The sequence below is a fragment of the Cherax quadricarinatus genome, chromosome 78, assembly GCF_038502225.1.
Source record: "Cherax quadricarinatus isolate ZL_2023a chromosome 78, ASM3850222v1, whole genome shotgun sequence".
NCBI classification, from domain to species: domain Eukaryota; kingdom Metazoa; phylum Arthropoda; class Malacostraca; order Decapoda; family Parastacidae; genus Cherax; species Cherax quadricarinatus.
Genome location: NC_091369.1, coordinates 5,879,273 through 5,899,438, shown reverse-complemented (window position 1 = coordinate 5,899,438; position 20,166 = coordinate 5,879,273). Strand labels below are relative to the sequence as shown.

The 20,166-nt window shown below is 38.3% G+C and overlaps 1 protein-coding gene across 3 annotated transcripts in view; it reads left to right on the top strand.

Moving 5' to 3' along the window:
• Positions 1–20,166, top strand: part of Ask1 (apoptotic signal-regulating kinase 1) — a 50,293-nt gene that overhangs the window by 2,366 nt on the left and 27,761 nt on the right. For all 3 annotated transcript variants that reach the window (XM_070101600.1, XM_070101601.1, XM_070101599.1), the window contains exons 2-15: positions 2,133–2,333; positions 4,780–4,974; positions 6,040–6,212; positions 8,925–9,093; positions 9,373–9,482; positions 9,711–9,822; positions 10,103–10,274; positions 12,181–12,340; positions 12,688–12,847; positions 13,803–13,987; positions 15,157–15,340; positions 15,664–15,797; positions 16,058–16,323; positions 19,320–19,486. In XM_070101600.1, the coding sequence (XP_069957701.1) occupies positions 2,142–2,333; positions 4,780–4,974; positions 6,040–6,212; positions 8,925–9,093; positions 9,373–9,482; positions 9,711–9,822; positions 10,103–10,274; positions 12,181–12,340; positions 12,688–12,847; positions 13,803–13,987; positions 15,157–15,340; positions 15,664–15,797; positions 16,058–16,323; positions 19,320–19,486 (2,379 nt within the window). In that variant the 5' untranslated portion in view covers positions 2,133–2,141. The remainder of the gene's footprint in view (positions 1–2,132; positions 2,334–4,779; positions 4,975–6,039; positions 6,213–8,924; positions 9,094–9,372; positions 9,483–9,710; positions 9,823–10,102; positions 10,275–12,180; positions 12,341–12,687; positions 12,848–13,802; positions 13,988–15,156; positions 15,341–15,663; positions 15,798–16,057; positions 16,324–19,319; positions 19,487–20,166) is intronic.

Below are 20,166 nucleotides of genomic sequence, written 5' to 3'. Positions count from 1 at the left end.
AAGAGGTCTTAGGGATGGAACTCTGTCGTTGAGTGAGGGGAAGCTGCATTTATACATGACCTTGTACTTATTTGGGTTAATCTCTTGTAATTACTCATTGAATCACCTTTGCAGCTCATTCAAGTGGCTTGTAGCCTGTCTCCATCCTTTTCCGTTCTTATGATTCTCATTAGCTTTGTCATCAGCAAACAGTGATACAGTACTGTACATAGGATTCAATCCTGTCTGGCAGGTCATTTACATATATATTGAATAGTAATGATCCTTGTGTAACCCTACTTGTTACACTTTCCCATTCTGACACATCTTCCCATAACATCACCCTCCATTTTTGGTTTGCTAGATATTCCTTCATCCACATTAACACTTCAGTTTTTCTCCCCTGCTTGCTCCTCATATTTCTGAATCAGTCTCTGGTGGGGTAGTGTTGAATGCTTTTCTGTAATCCAAGAATATTTACACAATACTATAATGTAGTTGACCTAGTCTTGCCTGTCTTGCTTGTTGTCTATTATTTTGACCATAGATTTCTGTATGTATGTGTGCATGTACTCGCCTCACCTAGTTGTACTCGCCTAGTTGAGGTTGCAGGGGTCGAGTCCAAGCTCCTGGGCCCCGCCTCTTCACTGGTCGCTACTAGGTCACTCTCCCTGAACCATGAGCTTTATTGTACCTCTGCTTAAAGCTATGTATGGATCCTGCCTCCACTACATCGCTTCCCAAACTATTCCACTTCCTGACTACTCTGTGGCTGAAGAAATACTTCCTAACATCCCTGTGATTCATCTGTGTCTTCAGCTTCCAACTGTGTCCCCGTGTTGTTGTGTCCAGTCTCTGGAACATCCTGTCTTTGTCCACCTCGTCAATTCCTCTCAGTATTTTGTAAGTCGTTATCATATCCCCCCTATCTCTCCTGTCCTCCAATGTCGTCGTCGTCGTGGTGTGTGTGTGTGTGTCAACAATTACTTATTTGTATCTATGAGACAGGAGCTGTGCTTATGGTCCCATAAGAGAAGGCTCCTTGATGCTAGTAAAGGGCTCTTGATCCATGGAATTGGACCTGAGCTATTATTTCTTGGATTATACATACCTGATTGCCTCCCATTTCCCCATGCTTGTATGACTGCGTTGTCTCATCATATTTCTTTTAAAGTTTCCAGTGTTTGTACAACTTACTAACTCTTGTTTTTAATTCATTCCATTGGTCAGTCAGTTTGTGAAAAAAAAAATTTGTATCCCATTTACTCCATTTCTTTGATGGATGTGTGGCTAACAGCAACAACCTGGTTGATCAAGTTGATATCTCTCTCATATTCTCTCTCTCTTTGCATGCACATGTGTATCTGCACACACACATTTGCACATTATGTTTAAGTGTTATATGCTGTAAATACTATGTATAAATAATAGTAGTATTCATAAGAGATACATTTCATAAGTCCTGAAAAATACACAAGATGTTCTGAGTAGCCACATCTTGATTCATCCTTCTGGGAATATATTGTGCAACATCACTTTCAAGTCTAGATAGACCAGATACTACAATTTTTTAATTAAGGTTTATATTGCAATGAGCAAATGTTTCTTGATGCTATTATTACTGCTAACGGCAGATTATCTAATTTTTTTTAGTAGAATTTTTCAGTAAAGGTTATTTGAAGGTGTTTTCAATAGTTGATGTTTGCATAATACTGATATGTGTGTATGTGTATTATATGAAGTACTGGCAAATGCTGGCAAATGTCATGTACACATGATTGTGGTGGGTTTAGTATTAGGCTCTCAGGGGAGGCTGGTGCAAGATCTTGCATCAACCCCTCGTGTAAGTGAATCGTCTCTCGTGTTATTAATTGAGATTGAAATGCATTACTTTTTTCTTGAAGACTATTTAAAATAATTTATTATAAGAGTGATAGGATTGATTGTAGTTTAAGGTGTTTTATTTTTTTTATAATGCTGTACTTGTATTTCTGATTTACCAGGTATTTTGTAATAAGTTTGCTATACTAAACACACCTAGGTGTTGTAGATACTTCACATCATAACTTCTTGTTTCCTTACACATTTTCCTGCTAATGGTGTATTAATCCAGAATTTTTCAGGATTGTAATTTTTTTTTGTCTTATTATTAGGTATGCACGATGACAGACAGCCTGGGCAGCAAGAGTGACCATTCTGGTCAGTCAGTCATACTGGCTGGCATTCGGGCACGCATGGATGTAGTCTGCGTGCTGGATTTGAGTCACACAGAGTGCCAGAATCATCGCAGAAAAGCATGGGAAGAGGTCAAAGCCAGCTGTCTTGCTGTTAATGCCAACTGCTACCATATTCAGGTACATAATGACATTCATTAAAATTTGAAGCATTTTTTTTTTCACTTGCTAAGAAGTTGTTTTGGAAAGATTCTCTCGACTTTTTGTATGAGTCACATCTATATAGTGAATAATTGAAGATATTCAATGGATCTTGAAGTAGTGAAAACTTTGAAATCCATTTCTGTTCACAAAATATCTAGAAAATGAAATGCCAAACTTTTAGTCATAGCATATCATTAACATTGCCTTATGTTGTATAGTAAGTTTTTTATTGATTATGTAAAGGCAACATTTGTGAGGGAATTCAGGGCAGTAGCTTATTGAACTTGAGTCCCAGAGGGCAAGTATAAAGCCTACATCTAAAGGATGAGAAGGAATTTTGTAGTTTGGAGGCCTATTTGAATTGTGATATCTGCACACTTCTGGCAAGACAGCTAATGGATGAATGATGGTGAATGTGTTTCCTTCTTTGGTCACCCTATCTTGGTGGGAAATAGCCAGTGTTGTAACACCATACTGTTTATGAAAATTAACTACAGTATTCAAAAAATAAATTTCTATACTTGAATGTAATGATGCTCTGTGTGTGTGTGTGCATTTGTGTGTTTGTTTACCTTATCTGCTTTTTATTGATTTTAGAAATTTATTAAAAAATTTTGGCATAAAATAAAAATTCTGATAACATTGTAGAGATTTGTTATTGACATGTAGTTGTGCAGTGAGTGTAAATGTGTGTTAGTACAGTAGTGAAGGAAATGGTTTCATCATATCCTGTCAAGCAAGTTTGTCATCTATTAACTAAGAATTTGTTTATCCACAAATTTTCAGAAGTGTATCACACTGGGCTACTTACTACATCCACTGAGTTCTTTGTCTTGGTTTATATTTTGTCGCTTTTTATATTGCTACGTGTCAGTTGTGCTTTGGGAAACACATACTTGACATTCTCTTATTTGGTCAAAAAATATGCAGAAATAGACATTTTCCAAGTTAAAAATACTAACTGTATTTTCATATGTCGTCCCACACATAAATCTTAATTTTTGTCAAGTTTTTTTATCAATTAACAATCTCCCACCAAGGTATGGTTAACCCTCAAAACAGGAATCAGGTTCACCCCTAGTCATTCCATAGCTGTCTTGCCACAAGTGTGCAGACATCACAGTGCAAATGATCCTATGAACTGCATCATCCCCTTCCCTTCCTTAGAGTGCAGGCACTATACTTTCTGTCTCCTGGAAGCAAGTCCATCTAACTGGTTTCCTTGTATCTCTTCATTAATGTTATCTTGGTCACACTCCAACAGTGTGTCAAACCATAAAAACTATCATACAGTCTCCAATCACTCTGATCTAGCATGCTCACACAAGCATGCTCATGGTAACACCACCTAATGAGACAGGTGGTTCTGTCTTGCCATGTGAATGTAAAATGGAAGCCTGTTAAATATTTTACATTTTGGCAAAAATGCTGGTGTGTCTGTCTATCTGTCTCATAAACAGGTAAGATAACAGGTAAATCTTGGTGCTGCTATTACTGCTGACATACAGTATACACTACATATACTGTATATGTTGAGGCATGTGTCATGTATTTACACTCACTTGAATTTCCTTCTAATTTTTTAATAGTTCTTGCCCTTGTAGTATTTCCAGTCAATTCCATGGGGAAGTGGGCTAGAATCCTTTCCCTGTAAGCAATGAGTGTCATAGAAGACAGCTAAAATACTGGGAACAAGGGGCTAGTAACCCTTTCTTTTGTGAGTGTGTTATATAAAAGTGAATGGAGGCAAGTAGTTTTTATGACTTGACAAGCTGTAGGAGTATGAACAAGGTGACAATTTGTGAAGTGATTAAGGAAAACTGGTTAGCCAGACTTCAGTCCTGGAAGTGGGAAGTACAGTGCCTGCACTCTGAAGGAAGGGTGGGGATATTTGCAGTTTGGAGGGACGTCTGAACTGTAGTATCAGCATGCCTGTGGCGAGACAGTGATAGAGTGAGTGATGGTGAAAGTGTTTCTTCTTTTTTGGGTCATCCTTCCTTGGTGGGTGACCCGGTGTTTTTAAAAATAAAAAAGCTTGTATATGTTTGTGCTGCTTTCTTTCACAGGAGGATAGTGATGACACTTAAGTTCAATTAAGTTAGTTATTAGCCACCATAACCATAGATTTGAAGTTGGTTGGTGCCTTTGTGAGAGAAATGTAATTGGAGAATGGAAAGTTACAAAACAAGTATAGTAGCATGCTGGATGTCACTGGTTCATATGCTATACATACCATTACTGTTATACACAGTCTCCACTGTAGTTTGTTTTATTTACCTTCTAATAGCTTTGCAGTTTTATCATTTCAGTCATTACAAGGATATCAGAATTGTAATGATATGCACTGTGATTGTAATGCTGTATTGTTTACTTGTAGTTTTTGTTTTATATGTGTCTTATGCTGTGGTTCTTCAATTTTCAGTTTGAAAAGCTAGACTTTGGTGAAACCAATGTTCTAGACCAGTTCTACAATGCTGATGTTGCCATTGTGGACCTGTCAATTGTTTTACAGCAGCATTCTCTCTTCTACCATCTTGGTGTTCGTGAAAGCTTTGACATGAAAGAAAACATCTTACTATACAATGATAATGACTCTGAAGTCACCATGCCACTCAAGGTATTGTGATATAAATGTTCACTTAAGTTTCATGCTTTGTTATTTATTTCTCGTTCTTAATATTACTTCTAGTTAGCCTTTTTTATATATGTAACTTTTGTTTATTGACATTTAACATTTCCTTTTCATGCATACAAGTGGAGATATATTTTGCAGCATATGGATATTTATTGAGGAAAAAGGTTTTACCCACCAGGGGCATCATGAATTTAATATGTAATATATATAGTACCTTTGATATGCCTTTGACGAGTTCCCAGAGTTTTTCTACTCCCAGAGCCTGACCATAGGTCAGGCTCATCTGGTGCTTGCCTGGTCAACCAGGCTGTTGCTGCTGATGGTCCACAGACCCACATATCGATTACAGGCTGGTTAATTTAGCACCTGAATTCAAGTGCTGGGTAAGGTGTGGGTAGACTTGAGGTGATGGCAGTGGTTCTGTTCAGGAAGGATTGGCTTTTGGCTATGTTTTGAGGAATGGTGTTTATTTATCTTATAGAACCATATCTGTTGATAGCTGTGATAGATACCCCTTCAAGAGGGGGAGAGGTTTCCTTGATGGCAAACAGCTTTTGATTCAGGGAATTAGGGTTACCTTTCTCTTCCTTGGATCAAGCCTGTGTACCTCACATTCCCCAGCCACCATGTGATTGCTATGGGTTTGTTACTTTGCCATGAATATAATAATGATTATGTGATAGAGATTCAGAGGCTTTGCTGTGTTTATATAACTTCTAAACTTATATCTGGTGATATATTCCATGGGGAAGTGGAGAAGAACCCTTCCTCTGTAAGCCGTGCATGTCATAAGAGGCTACTAAAATGCTGGGAGCAAGGGGCTAGTAACCCCCTCTCCTGTATAAATTACTAAATGTAAAAAGAAGAATAACTTTTTCTTCTTTTGTTTGGGTCACCCTGCATCAGTGGGAGATGGCTGGTGTGCTGAAAAAAAAAAATTCTGTTGAGATCTGTGATAGAGACTTGGAAGCTTTGCTATGTTTATCTTAAAGCTTAAATCTAGTATGTAAAAAATCCAAGCTAAGATAATTACTGTATTTTTTTCAGTTTTCGTGCAGCAGCTACATTTTCATATCATACCGCCTCCTGGACTCAGGCCAGTGTGTCTTGACAGATCCCAGCATGAGAATTGGAGCGGATGACAATATTCCTTCTGACTCTAGAATACTTCTTTCTACGAAACTTCGTAGACAATTACAAGATGTGGAAATTCAGTCTAAGTAAGTAGCTGTTTTGATATCAAATGATTTATTCATGCTGGACTGATCCAGTTATTTTTTATTTTTCACTTGCTGTTGACAACTGAAGTAGGGTAACAAAATTAAAATAAAACACATTCACCATCACTCACTCAATTATCTTGCCAGAAATATCACTATTTAAATTATTTTTTTTTTTTTTATTATCACACTGGCCGATTCCCACCAAGGCAGGGTGGCCCGAAAAAGAAAAACTTTCACCATCATTCACTCCATCACTGTCTTGCCAGAAGGGTGCTTTACACTACAGTTTTTAAACTGCAACATTAACACCCCTCCTTCAGAGTGCAGGCACTGTACTTCCCATCTCCAGGACTCAAGTCCGGCCTGCCGGTTTCCCTGAATCCCTTCATAAATGTTACTTTGCTCACACTCCAACAGCACGTCAAGTATTAAAAACCATTTGTCTCCATTCACTCCTATCAAACACGCTCACGCATGCCTGCTGGAAGTCCAAGCCCCTCGCACACAAAACCTCCTTTACCCCCTCCCTCCAACCCTTCCTAGGCCGACCCCTACCCCGCCTTCCTTCCACTACAGACTGATATACTCTTGAAGTTATTCTGTTTCGCTCCATTCTCTCTACATGTCCGAACCACCTCAACAACCCTTCCTCAGCCCTCTGGACAACAGTTTTGGTAATCCCGCACCTCCTCCTAACTTCCAAACTACGAATTCTCTGCATTATATTCACACCACACATTGCCCTCAGACATGACATCTCCACTGCCTCCAGCCTTCTCCTCGCTGCAACATTCATCACCCATGCTTCACACCCATATAAGAGCGTTGGTAAAACTATACTCTCATACATTCCCCTCTTTGCCTCCAAGGACAAAGTTCTCTGTCTCCACAGACTCCTAAGTGCACCACTCACTCTTTTTCCCTCATCAATTCTATGATTCACCTCATCTTTCATAGACCCATCCGCTGACACGTCCACTCCCAAATATCTGAATACGTTCACCTCCTCCATACTCTCTCCCTCCAATCTGATATTCAATCTTTCATCACCTAATCTTTTTGTTATCCTCATAACCTTACTCTTTCCTGTATTCACCTTTAATTTTCTTCTTTTGCACACCCTACCAAATTCATCCACCAATCTCTGCAGCTTCTCTTCAGAATCTCCCAAGAGCACAGTGTCATCAGCAAAGAGCAGCTGTGACAACTCCCACCCTGTGTGTGATTCTTTATCTTTTAACTCCACGCCTCTTGCCAAGACCCTCGCATTTACTTCTCTTACAACCCCATCTATAAATATATTAAACAACCACGGTGACATCACACATCCTTGTCTAAGGCCTACTTTTACTGGGAAAAAATTTCCCTCTTTTCTACATACTCTAACTTGAGCCTCACTATCCTCGTAAAAACTCTTCACTGCTTTCAGTAACCTACCTCCTACACCATACACTTGCAACATCTGCCACATTGCCCCCCTATCCACCCTGTCATACGCCTTTTCCAAATCCATAAATGCCACAAAGACCTCTTTAGCCTTATCTAAATACTGTTCACTTATATGTTTCACTGTAAACACCTGGTCCACACACCCCCTACCTTTCCTAAAGCCTCCTTGTTCATCTGCTATCCTATTCTCCGTCTTACTCTTAATTCTTTCAATTATAACTCTACCATACACTTTACCAGGTACACTCAACAGACTTATCCCCCTATAATTTTTGCACTCTCTTTTATCCCCTTTGCCTTTATACAAAGGAACTATGCATGCTCTCTGCCAATCCCTAGGTACCTTACCCTCTTCCATACATTTATTAAATAATTGCACCAACCACTCCAAAACTATATCCCCACCTGCTTTTAACATTTCTATCTTTATCCCATCAATCCCGGCTGCCTTACCCCCTTTCATTTTACCTACTGCCTCACGAACTTCCCCAACACTCACAACTGGCTCTTCCTCACTCCTACAAGATGTTATTCCTCCTTGCCCTATACACGAAATCACAGCTTCCCTATCTTCATCAACATTTAACAATTCCTCAAAATATTCCCTCCATCTTCCCAATACCTCTAACTCTCCATTTAATAACTCTCCTCTCCTATTTTTAACTGACAAATCCATTTGTTCTCTAGGCTATTTAAATGACCCCATGTATTGCAATTTTCTTACATTTCCTTAAGAGTGAAGGCACTTTATTTCCCACCTCCAGGACTTGGGTTTGGACGGCTTACCAGTTTTCCTTAATGCTTTTATAAATGTTACCTTTATTACACTTCAGCAATACATCAAACCATAAAAACCACCTGTCTAACATGCTTACAAATGCCTGCTTAATGTTTGTCCCTGACACTTTAAAACCTCCTTTACCTTCCTCCCTCCAACACTTCCAAGGAAGATCTTTAGTCCTCTTTCCTACCTTCCTTCCCCAAGTTGGTTATTAAATTAAAAGTGAAGCCTTTGCTTGTCTGTCACTCGGATAAACAAGCAGTGTGTTTATTTTTTTTATTTTTTAGATTTATGCATGCTAGGCTTGTAAACTTCATATTTAAATGCTTTTGTAACTATTTTTGGGGGTCTGAAATGGATTAATCTAATTTACATTATTCCTTATTGGAAAAATTCGTTCGGTACTCGAACAGATCATTTTGAATAGCGTTTTTGAATTACAGGACTTACAGTGCTTTACTTGTCACTTTTGATTTCAGAGCTCACATGAAGGAGAAATTCCTAGCTGATCTCCGTAAAGCTCGGGATGTGTTCTCTGGAGATGAGCTCAAGAAGCAGCTACACAATCTTCGAAGACGATTAGATGACCCAAATATTTTGTCTGTTGATGTTGTTCTCAATATGTTGATATCATTACGTGAGATCCAGGTACTGCATAATGTAAATTTTTGTATTAATATGCTTTTATGGTGGATTTTTGAAATGTAGATTGTAATATAATTTGTGAAAAGTATATTTGGAAATGTCATTTGAAAATTCCTTCAGTAAATTTTACTCATTATAGCTGACCAAAATCTTGAAATTGTGTCGAATTGCTACTTTTGAGGTGCAGTTGTATTACAAGATTATGAGGCAGTGGTTCAGCTAATATATAATATATACAGCAAATACGTATAGACTATGCTATCACTGCTACTTTTGTTACAGGATTATGATGCAATGGTTCAGCTGGTAGATGATCTCAAGACTATTCCTAACCGTAAACTTTATACCAGCACTCCTGCTATTAGGTTCTTGTATGGATTTGCACTAAATAGGTAAGTTTTATATTTTCTTACATTCACCATAATGCTAAATGGTAATACAAGTTCTGCTTTAATTATTTTTTCTGATTATTTCCCTCTGAGATGGTGTTGGTATACTTCACCACATAATAAGATATTTTCACTTGCTTCATATCAGCTTTTCATTGTCTTGTGATACTTTCTGTTGGTTCTATATACTACTGCTGCCATTAACGCACCACCATTTAATTCTTTATTCAGACGAAATATGGAAGGTGACCGAGAGAAGGCCCTTGCTGTGATCACAAAAGCATTAGAAAAGAAAGAGAATGAAGTACCTGACATGGTGTGCCTCTGTGGTAGAATATATAAGGTAATGTGCCATTTAACCCTTTCACTGTTGGTCCCATAATATTACGGCTTGCAAGCCAGTGTCAGTCCCGTAATACTACGCCAAAATTCTAGCGGTTTCCAATCTTGCGGGAGAAAGCTGGCAGGCATACATATGAGAGAATGAGTCTGAGTGGTCAGTGTGTGCAGTTTTCTTTATAAGTGCTCTTTTAAGTAGTTGTGCACATTTTGTGTACCAGTTAGTTTTTATTGATACATTAGTAATATTATTTCTTGGATTTTTTTTTTTTTTTTTTTTACAGGATAAATTTGTTGAATCTCAGCACACGGATAAGGATAGTCTGCATAATGCGATTTACTGGTACAGAAAAGGCTTTGAAGTGCAGCCAAATGAATATGCTGGCATAAACCTGGCTACACTGCTTGTTATAGCTGGCAATGACTTCTCAAAATCAGCAGAACTGAAACACATAGGTAAGATGGAACTTCTTAATTCTTTCCAGCATCAGGGGAAGGTTGTCTTGATGCTGATGATGGGTTCTTGTTCCAAGGATGTGTAACTATTTCTTTCCTTGTAGGATCAAACCTGATTACCTCTGACTTCCCGGGCTGAAAATCTCTCACCTTCTACTACTACTACCCATTACCCAGGCGATGGATAGTCACTGTGGGTTTAACATTTCCCTATGAATGTATATTAACCCTTTGAGGGTTTCGGCCGTACTAGTATGGCTTACGACCCAGGGTTTTTGACGTACTAGTACGCCTAAATTCTAGCGCCCTCAAATCTAGTGGGAGAAAGCTGGTAGGCCTACATATGAAAGAATGGGTCTATGTGGTCAGTGTGCACAGTATAAAAAAAATCCTGCAGCACACAGTGCATAATGAGAAAAAAAAAACTTTGACCGTTTTTTTGGAATAAAACAGCGACTTTGCACTGTATTTTTGTATGGTATTTATTGTTGTATTCTAGTTTTCTTGGTCACATTTTATAGAATGGAAGACATATTACAGAAATTGAGATGATTTTGACTGGTTTTACAATGAAAAGTACCTTGAAATTGAGCTCAAAGTAGCAGAAATGTTTGATTTTTACCAAAGTTCAAAAGTAAACAAATCATGCCATGCGTCCAATACATCTCAACTGGTGAGTCTGATACTCTTTCACAAGTGCGCCATTATTATTTATACCATTTTTTACACTAATGCAGTAGTCTGCATAACAGTAAATCTTCTATTTTTTGTGAGAATAAAAATTCAAAGTGGAAAGCAAAAGAATGTAAGATGGGCCTTGAGACGTGACTAATGAACAGAGGAAATGTCATTTTAGTGCCAGGAATGTCTTTCTTGTTTATTCTGGACCCTATTCGGAAATTGGCATCTTTTGAAATTTGTGTGAAATTGGCAAAACTGCTAAAATCTTATCACTGTACTGGATAGTTGAAATTGGTAAATGGGTGGTTTCTTGCACTCATTCGATAGAAAAAACGGAGTTCTAGCGAAATATTCATGTTTTTTGTCGACTAGTACAGTGGAATTGGCCGAAAATGGGGCTCAAAGTGGGCAAAATCGCTGATGCGTAAACATCGCCGAGACCGCTAACTTCACGAGAGCATAATTCCATAAGTTTTCCATAAAATTTCATACTTTTGGTGTCATTATGATCGGGAAAAGATTCTCTATCTTTTCATAAGAATTTTTTTTTTTTTTTAAATTTGGCCGACCCTGAGAATGAGTCTCGGAGAGGGCCTGTCAACCCTCAAAGTGTTAATCAACCAGCTATGAGTGAACTGATACTATTTATAATTTTATGATTTCCTTTTGTGCATCCTATTTATATAGTAAATTTTGAGAGCTTAATATAAATCCATTTTTTGGTACATTTCTCCATAGTTTCATATCAAAATACATAAATATTTTGCAGTTGGTGTTAAAAAAGTAGTATTAGTAACTAAATTCAAATTATGATAAATTGAATCTGGTAACTAAAATGTTCTTTAGTTTTCCTTAAAGCATTATTAATTAATTAATTAATATGAAATGTGCTATTTACAACATTTTGATATCAAATGACTGCTAATTAAATTTTGTTATTATGAAAATTAATGACATTTGGAAGTACAGTACATATTTTGTTTTAAAAAACTGCAAGGTTGATGGAAAAATGACAGCCTTTTTGAATGTTTAAGCTTAATTTGCCAATTCTAAATTTGGCATTCATGTAATGAATTTGTTTTTTACCACTGCCATTTCCACTCAAAAAAAAAAAATGCATCTACTATCTCTCATAATAGGCTTTTTCAAAAGTGCACAAATATCACAATTGAAATTGCCCCCTGACCTTTCAGTTACAATTTTCAAAGGATCTTTGCATTTCCAGGAAGGGTTCTCAATAACCTTATTGGTAAGAAAGGTTCCCTATCATCTCTAGAAGATTACTGGGATGTAGCAACCTTCTTTGAGATTAGTGTTTTAGCAGAAGACTACGGGAAGGCTGTTCAGGCAGCTGAATGTATGTTCAAGTTAAAGCCTCCAAACTGGTATGTTGTATACTGTGAGGAATCCTTAAGTTTTTAAAGCTAATTTAGTTTTCATTCAAAAACATTATTGTTGAATAATTTGAGTCTCTGATACATTACTGCAAACCTGTTGAGGAATATAGAAGATTGACTCCACGTAATTCTCTATTTTATGATAAAACTTAATGATGCTCATTATATTACAGAACTGTATCCACAACATAATGATAAATATGGTAATACTGGGTTGTCATTCTGACAATTAGCCAAATGGTATGCACATCTAAGATGACCTATTTTGTTTAATAAATGATTTTTATAGGCTTTGTCTTATGTTATTAAATCAGAATTAAAATTTGTTGCTTTAGGTACCTGAAATCCACAATTGGCAATATTATGCTTATCAACCGGTTCAGGAAGCGTCCTGAAGACACTGAGCCAGGACCAGAGGAGACGATCTTCAACTTCTGGATTGATTATTTTGTGGAAGCTACCAAAACTGAGCTTGGGGATGTCATCAGATTTCCAGTAAGACTGCCTTCTCTTTTCTGCCATATCCCATAAAAACTGATAATATGCATCAGTAGATCATAACAATATTCATTAATTAATTGCAAGATTAAGGACTGTATTTGGTAATACATTATTTACACGTGTAATACAGTTTCAGTAATTGCTAATTGATTTCAAATTATTATATTTTTAATACTTTTACTTACACTTAGGTCACACTACACATTTTTTTTTTTCAACAAGTCGGCCATCTCCCACCAAGGCAGTGTGACCCAAAAAAGACAGAAAATCCCCAAAAATAAAATACTTTCATCATTCAACATTTTCACCACACTCACACATTATCACTGTTTTTGCACTACACATGCATGTACATATTTATGTATACACACTCATCCGAGTTTTCTTTGATTTTTCTTAATAGTTCTTGTTCTTATTATTTTCTTTTTATATCCATGGGGAAGTGGAAAAGAATTCTTCCTCTGTAAGCCATGCTTGTTGTAAGAGGTGACTAAAAAACCATACCCCCGGCCGGGATTGAACCCGCGGTCATAGAGTCTCAAAACTCCAGCCCGTCGCGTTAGCCACTAGACCAGCTAGCCACAATATGATTCATCCAACTAGGTCTAGCTGGTCTAGTGGCTAACGCGACGGGCTGGAGTTTTGAGACTCTACGACCGCGGGTTCAATCCCGGCCGGGGGTATGGTTTGTTTGCAATCGTGTCATTACGATTTCTTGAGTCAGGTGACTAAAATGCTGGGAGCAAGGGACTAGTCCCTTTCTCCTATATAAATTACGAAATTTAAAAAGAAAAACTTGTATTTTTCTTTTTGTGTTACCCTGCCTCATTGGAATACAGCCAGTTTGTTGAAAAAAAAAATACAGTAGTGTATGTATTCTACATCAGTATTGCAATTAGTAGTGTAACACTCTTAGTTTAACAACTATGCTATTTTGTTTCTTTCCCAGATTTTGATATTAGAACCAACAAGAATGTACCAACCAAGTTATTACTTACCAAGCTATGTGACTGTGAACCTTGGAGCAGAAGAGAAAAGCATCCAGGTCTGGAACTTGTGTCTAGATCAAATGAAAGGAAACTGTCGACAGGTCCATGACTGGCTCTTCAATGCCTCTAGCATTAAAACTATCACGTGAGCCTTATGCATCCCTTGTTGTTTCCCTTCCTCTCCTTTCTCTCTCATATTAAGTATTTTTATGCAATTGTCCATAAAAGTCCACTCAGTATGCAGTTTATAAGTATGTAGATAAAAGGTTCAGAGAACTGACAGGTTGATGAATTAGACACTTGTGCAACACTTGAGTATCTTTATTAACCCTTAAACTGTCCAAACGTAGATATATGTTGACGTGCGGCGGGCTCCGGGCGTAGATCTACGTTTTTTTTACGTGCTTTCAAATGGGGAAAATCAAGGTCTGAGTGCTACGCATGTGAACGTAGATCTCCGTTTGGACAGTTTAAGGGTTAACAAGACTCGCAAAATCATAATGACATGATTGCAAACAAACCTTACTATGAGCGGGGATAGAACCCGCGATCAGAGTCATAAAACTCCAGACTGATGTGTTAGCCACTGGGCAAGCTGGCTATAATAATATTTGTCCAACTAGGTATATTTATACACTATAGGAAGGTTAGCATAGGCACCATTGTGACTACAAATGCAAGTTTTTACAGACGAATCTCCCACCAGCGTGGCCATGACTAACTAGTTCAAGTCCCCTCAAAGCTGTCATCATGACTCGTGAAATTGTAATGACATGATTGCAAACAAACCATACCACGGGTGGGGATAGAACCACGCTGGCGGGAGATTCGTCTGTAAAATACTTGCATTTGTGGTCACAGTGGTGCCTATGCTAACCTTCCTGGTGTATAAATATACCTAGTTAAATGAATCTTATTGTAGCCAGCTGGCCCAGTGGCTAAACACGTTGGTCTGGAGTTCTATGACTCTCTGATCGTGGGTTCTATCCCTGCCCGTGGTATGGTTTGTATCTTTATTGTGGAAATATTTTTGCCAACCAGTGGCTTCCTCAGGAAGCCACTGGTTGCTATATATTGTATTTATTCTTTATTGCCAGGTCAAAATGCTCTTCAGATCTCTTATCTTCCCTCTGTTCTTGGCATGAAGCACAGTCCATAAAGTTTGAAAGAAATATCTTGCATTTCAAATAACCTGTTTTTATTTTTTATTTCAGTTTCCCTCCACCTCTCTCCTGTCATCTCATTCACATGTGTTATGTAGAACTGAATGCTTAGTGTTTTTCAGTTTTTCAATTTGTAAAATATATGTTCCAGGCTCTATAAACGAGATGAGCGAGCGGTTTTCCTGTATGTTCAAGAAAACTCGGATGACTTCCAAATGTTTTTTCCGTCTGAACAGTGTCGCCTCATCTTTTTTCGTTTGGTGCAGGAGCTTACTGTAAACCAAAAGGGTACTGTCATGGACTTGGAAGCTGAAATATCTTCAGGCCCTATTCAGGTATCTAAGAATGTTGTTAATTTTTTCTGTCACTGGATACAATAATCCCCGATTAGTGGAAGTTCAATTAGGATAATTTTGCTTAGCAATGAAAAATGCCTTAGGGTTCAGTCTCGCCTTTTTTCTTTTTTCTTTCCTCTGTACCGCTTCTCATTAACACCTTTCAAAATGAAGGAAAAAATAAAAATTTCTTGAATAATGTTTACTCTAACCACATGAAACTATATTGGGTGGTCATTTTGAGTTGGAAATTGTCTGTAGATTTTAGTTGCAAAAATCATTTTTTAATGCTCTGCATGGAATGTGCAATTTTTTATTTGCAGTACGAGTATGAATTGGATGACAGTGGGAAGCGAATGGTTCTGGGCAAGGGTACGTATGGTGTTGTTTATGCTGCCAGAGACCTCAACACTCAAGTTAGGATTGCTGTTAAAGAAGTGCCAGAAAAAAATATTGGGTAAGTGAAACTTATATTTCAGCAAATAACAGACATTTAGCCATATACTGTTGTTTGCTACTGTTCCAAACTTGGCATGTTAATAAGTCACTTCAGCTTGTATTAATGGTAACAGCTTGTAATACACAATTCAGGAGATTTAGATTGAATAAAGAGAATGTTTTGAAGGAAACTATAAAACAGTAATGATTACTGGTAATGTGACTATAGATTTTTTTATTATTTGTTATGTCTTTATTACTTGTCATATATTCCTTTAGAGAAGTTCAGCCCTTGCATGAAGAGATCAAGCTTCACTCTGAGCTACGACATCGTAACATTGTACAGTATTTGGGGACAGCTTCAGAAGATGGCTTTTTCAAGATCTTCATGGAACAGGTGCCAGGAGGGTCATTATCTGCCCTCCTTAGATCAAAGTGGGGACCTTTGAAGGAGAATGAAGCAACTATAGCCTATTATACTAAGCAGATTCTAGAGGGATTAAAGTATCTCCACGATCAGAAGATTGTGCATAGAGATATTAAAGGTTTGTTCTGCTTGTTGTTTTGTGCCGATGTGAGTGCAGTTTTTGTCGTTGAATCATGAACTGTAACATTGTGGGCTATGGCATTAAGGCTTGCCATTTATATCGAAAAATATTTCAGTTTTGTATTAAATAAGCTAGATGACTAACCTTAAGGGGGTGAGCTTCTGTATTGTATCACTTCACTTCAGAGATAAAGAATTTAGTTATGAAAACCTGCAAAAGACAAGTAAGAAAAATTACATTAAATAGTTGTAACTTTTTCAAACCCTATATTCTAAATTATCTTGGGTTAGCATTTTGTCAAAAATAGTTGAAAATATGCACTGTAATCCAATTCTGTGGCTATCCATTATATGACAATTTAGCTAAATCCCAGAGTTGCCAATACTTTACATATTGATGATTTGTCAGTAGATTATAATCAGACTTAAGCCTTGTTTGGCTATTTAGTTTATATTGTTAAGTAAGACATTACATGCTAAAGTGCTTAGCCGGACCTGAGTTCTGGAGGTGGGAAGTACAGTGTCTCCACATTAAAGAAGGGTTGGGGATACTTGTAGTTTGGAGGAGCATCTAAACTGTAGTATCAATGCACCTCTGACAAAACAGCAATAGAGTGAATGATGTTGAAAGTATTTCTTTTTTGGGTCACTTTACCTCAGTGGGAGATGGCCACATACATGCACATGCACACACGTGCACACACACATGCACACACGTGCACACATGCACACACACACACATGCGCGCGCACACACACACACACACACACACACACATACACACACACACACACATATATACACACACATACACAAACACACACACACACACACACACACACACCACACACACCACACACACACCACACACACCACACACACCACACACACCACACACACACCACACACACACCACACACACACCACACACACCACACACACACCACACACACACCACACACACACCACACACACACCACACACACACACACACACACACACACACACACACACACACACACACACACCACACACACACCACACACACACCACACACACACCACACACACACCACACACACACACACACACCACACACACCACACACACCACACACACCACACACACCACACACACCACACACACCACACACACCACACACACCACACACACACACACACACACACACACACACACGTGCACACACATGTGCGCGCGCACACACACACACACATACAAATACATTTTTTTTTTTTTCAACAAGTCGGCCATCTCCCACCGAGGCAGGGTGACCCAAAAAAGAAAGAAAAGCCCCAAAAAGAAAATGCTTTCATCATCATTCAACACTTTCACCACACTCACACATTATCACTGTTTTTGCAGAGGTGCTCAGAATACAACAGTTTAGAAGCATATACGTATAAAGGTACACAACATATCCCTCCAAACTGCCAATATCCCAAACCCCTCCTTTAAAGTGCAGGCATTGTACTTCCCATTTCCAGGACTCAAGTCCGACTATATGAAAATAACTGGTTTCCCTGAATCCCTTCACTAAATATTACCCTGCTCACACTCCAACAGATCGTCAGGTCCCAAGTATCATTCGTCTCCATTCACTCCTATCTAACATGCTCACGCACGCTTGCTGGAAGTCCAAGCCCCTCGCCCACAAAACCTCCTTTACCCCCTCTCTCCAACCCTTTCGAGGACGACCCTTACCCCTCCTTCCTTCCCCTATAGATTTATATGCTTTCCATGTCATTCTACTTTGATCCATTCTCTCTAAATGACCAAACCACCTCAACAACCCCTCTTCTGCCCTCTGACTAATGCTTTTATTAACTCCACACCTCCTAATTTCCACACTCCGAATTTTCTGCATAATATTTACACCACACATTGCCCTTAGACAGGACATCTCCACTGCCTCCAACTGTCTCCTCGCTGGTAGACAGCAACCACCCAGGGAGGTACTACCGTCCTGCCAAGTGAGTGTGAAACGAAAGCCTGTAATTGTTTTACATGATGGTAGGATTGCTGGTGTCTTTTGTCTGTCTCATAAATATGCAAGATTACAGGCATGTCTTGCTACTTCTACTTACACTTAGGTCACACTACACATACATGTACACGTTTATTTATACACACTCATCTGAGTTTTCTTTGATTTTATCTTAATAGTTCTTGGTCTTATTACTTTTCCTTTTGTATCAATGGGGAAGTGGAATAAGAATCTTTCCTCCGTAAGCCATGCGTGTTGTAAAAGTCAACTAAAATGCCGGGAACAATGGGCTAGTAACCCCTTTTCCTGTAAAGATTACTAAAAAGAATAAGAATAAGAAAATTGGAATATATATATACTATATATATCAGTTCATTTGTCTTATGTTCATAATTGTTTTCTTATTAACACGTCGGCCATCTCCCACCAAGGCAGGGTGGCCCGAAAAAGAAAAATTTTCATCATCATTCACTCCATCACTGTCTTGCTAGAGGCACATTTACACCACAGTTATAAAACTGCAACATTAACACCCCTCCTTCAGTGTCTAGACACTTCCCATCTTCAGGACTCAAGTTCGGCCTACTGGTTTCCCTGAATCCCTTCATAAATGATACCTTGCTCACACTCCAACAGCACGTTAAGGCCTAAAAGCCATTTGTCTCCATTCGCTCCTACCTAACATGCTCGCGCACACTTGCTAGAAGTCCAAGCCTCTCGCACACAAAACCTCCTTTACCCTTCTCTCCAACCTTTCCTAGGCCAACCCCTACCCCGCCTTCTCTCCACCACAGATTTATTCGCTCTCGAAGTCATTCTGTTTCCTTCCATCAATATTAATTTGTTAGTGCAGGATAGTGAAACTTTTCCACAAGTAAGGCACGTGTATACTATGTACTCTATTTATTTTCCATGTGAGCCAGATTATCTTCCATAATTATTTTAGAAATTCTGATACAATTCTTTATCATTTTCTCTCTCTCTCCACAGGTGATAATGTTCTAGTCAATACATATACAGGAGTGGTAAAGATCTCAGATTTTGGTACATCTAAGAGGCTGGCAGGAGTCTGCCTCAGCACTGAGACTTTCACAGGAACTCTACAGTACATGGCACCTGAAGTCATTGATAAAGGAGCCAGAGGATATGGAGCTCCGGTCAGTTTAAGACAGAGCACACTCACTTGCTCAGGTTTTTTTTTTCTTTTATGATATATGCAATTTAACAGTTCTTGTACATTGGTTATGATTAATTAGAAAAACGCTGCATACCTTGGGTCACCCTGCCTTGGCAGGATATGGCCATTGAATGTAAAAAAAAATTGTAGTGTGTTTATACAGACAAAAAATGCAGTAAAGTTCACATCACAATAATTCAATGAATTATAACCTCCAGGCACTTTAATAATTCAATTCAATATTTATAGCAATAACTGTGTCAGGATGGAGAGATACTGGTTAGTTGGACTGAGTCCTGGAGGTGGGCAGTATTGGTGCAACTCTGGCAAGACTGTAATAGAGTGAATAATATTGAAAGTGTTTCTTCATCTTTTGAGTCTCTCTACCTTGGTGGGAGAAGACTGTTGTGTTAAAACTCCAAAAAGTTTATAACACATTTCTTTCTTTCAACAATCCAGCCATATCCCACTGAGGCAGGGTGGCCCAAAAAGAAAAACAAAAGTTTCTCTTTTTAAATTTAGTAACTTATACAGGAGAAGGGGTTACTAGCCCCTTGCTCCCTTTATGATATATGTCATAAAGGGAACAGTTTACAAGTGCAAATATGATTTAAAAAGGAAAACTGAAGATACAGGAAACACCCTTGTTGGGGGACAGGA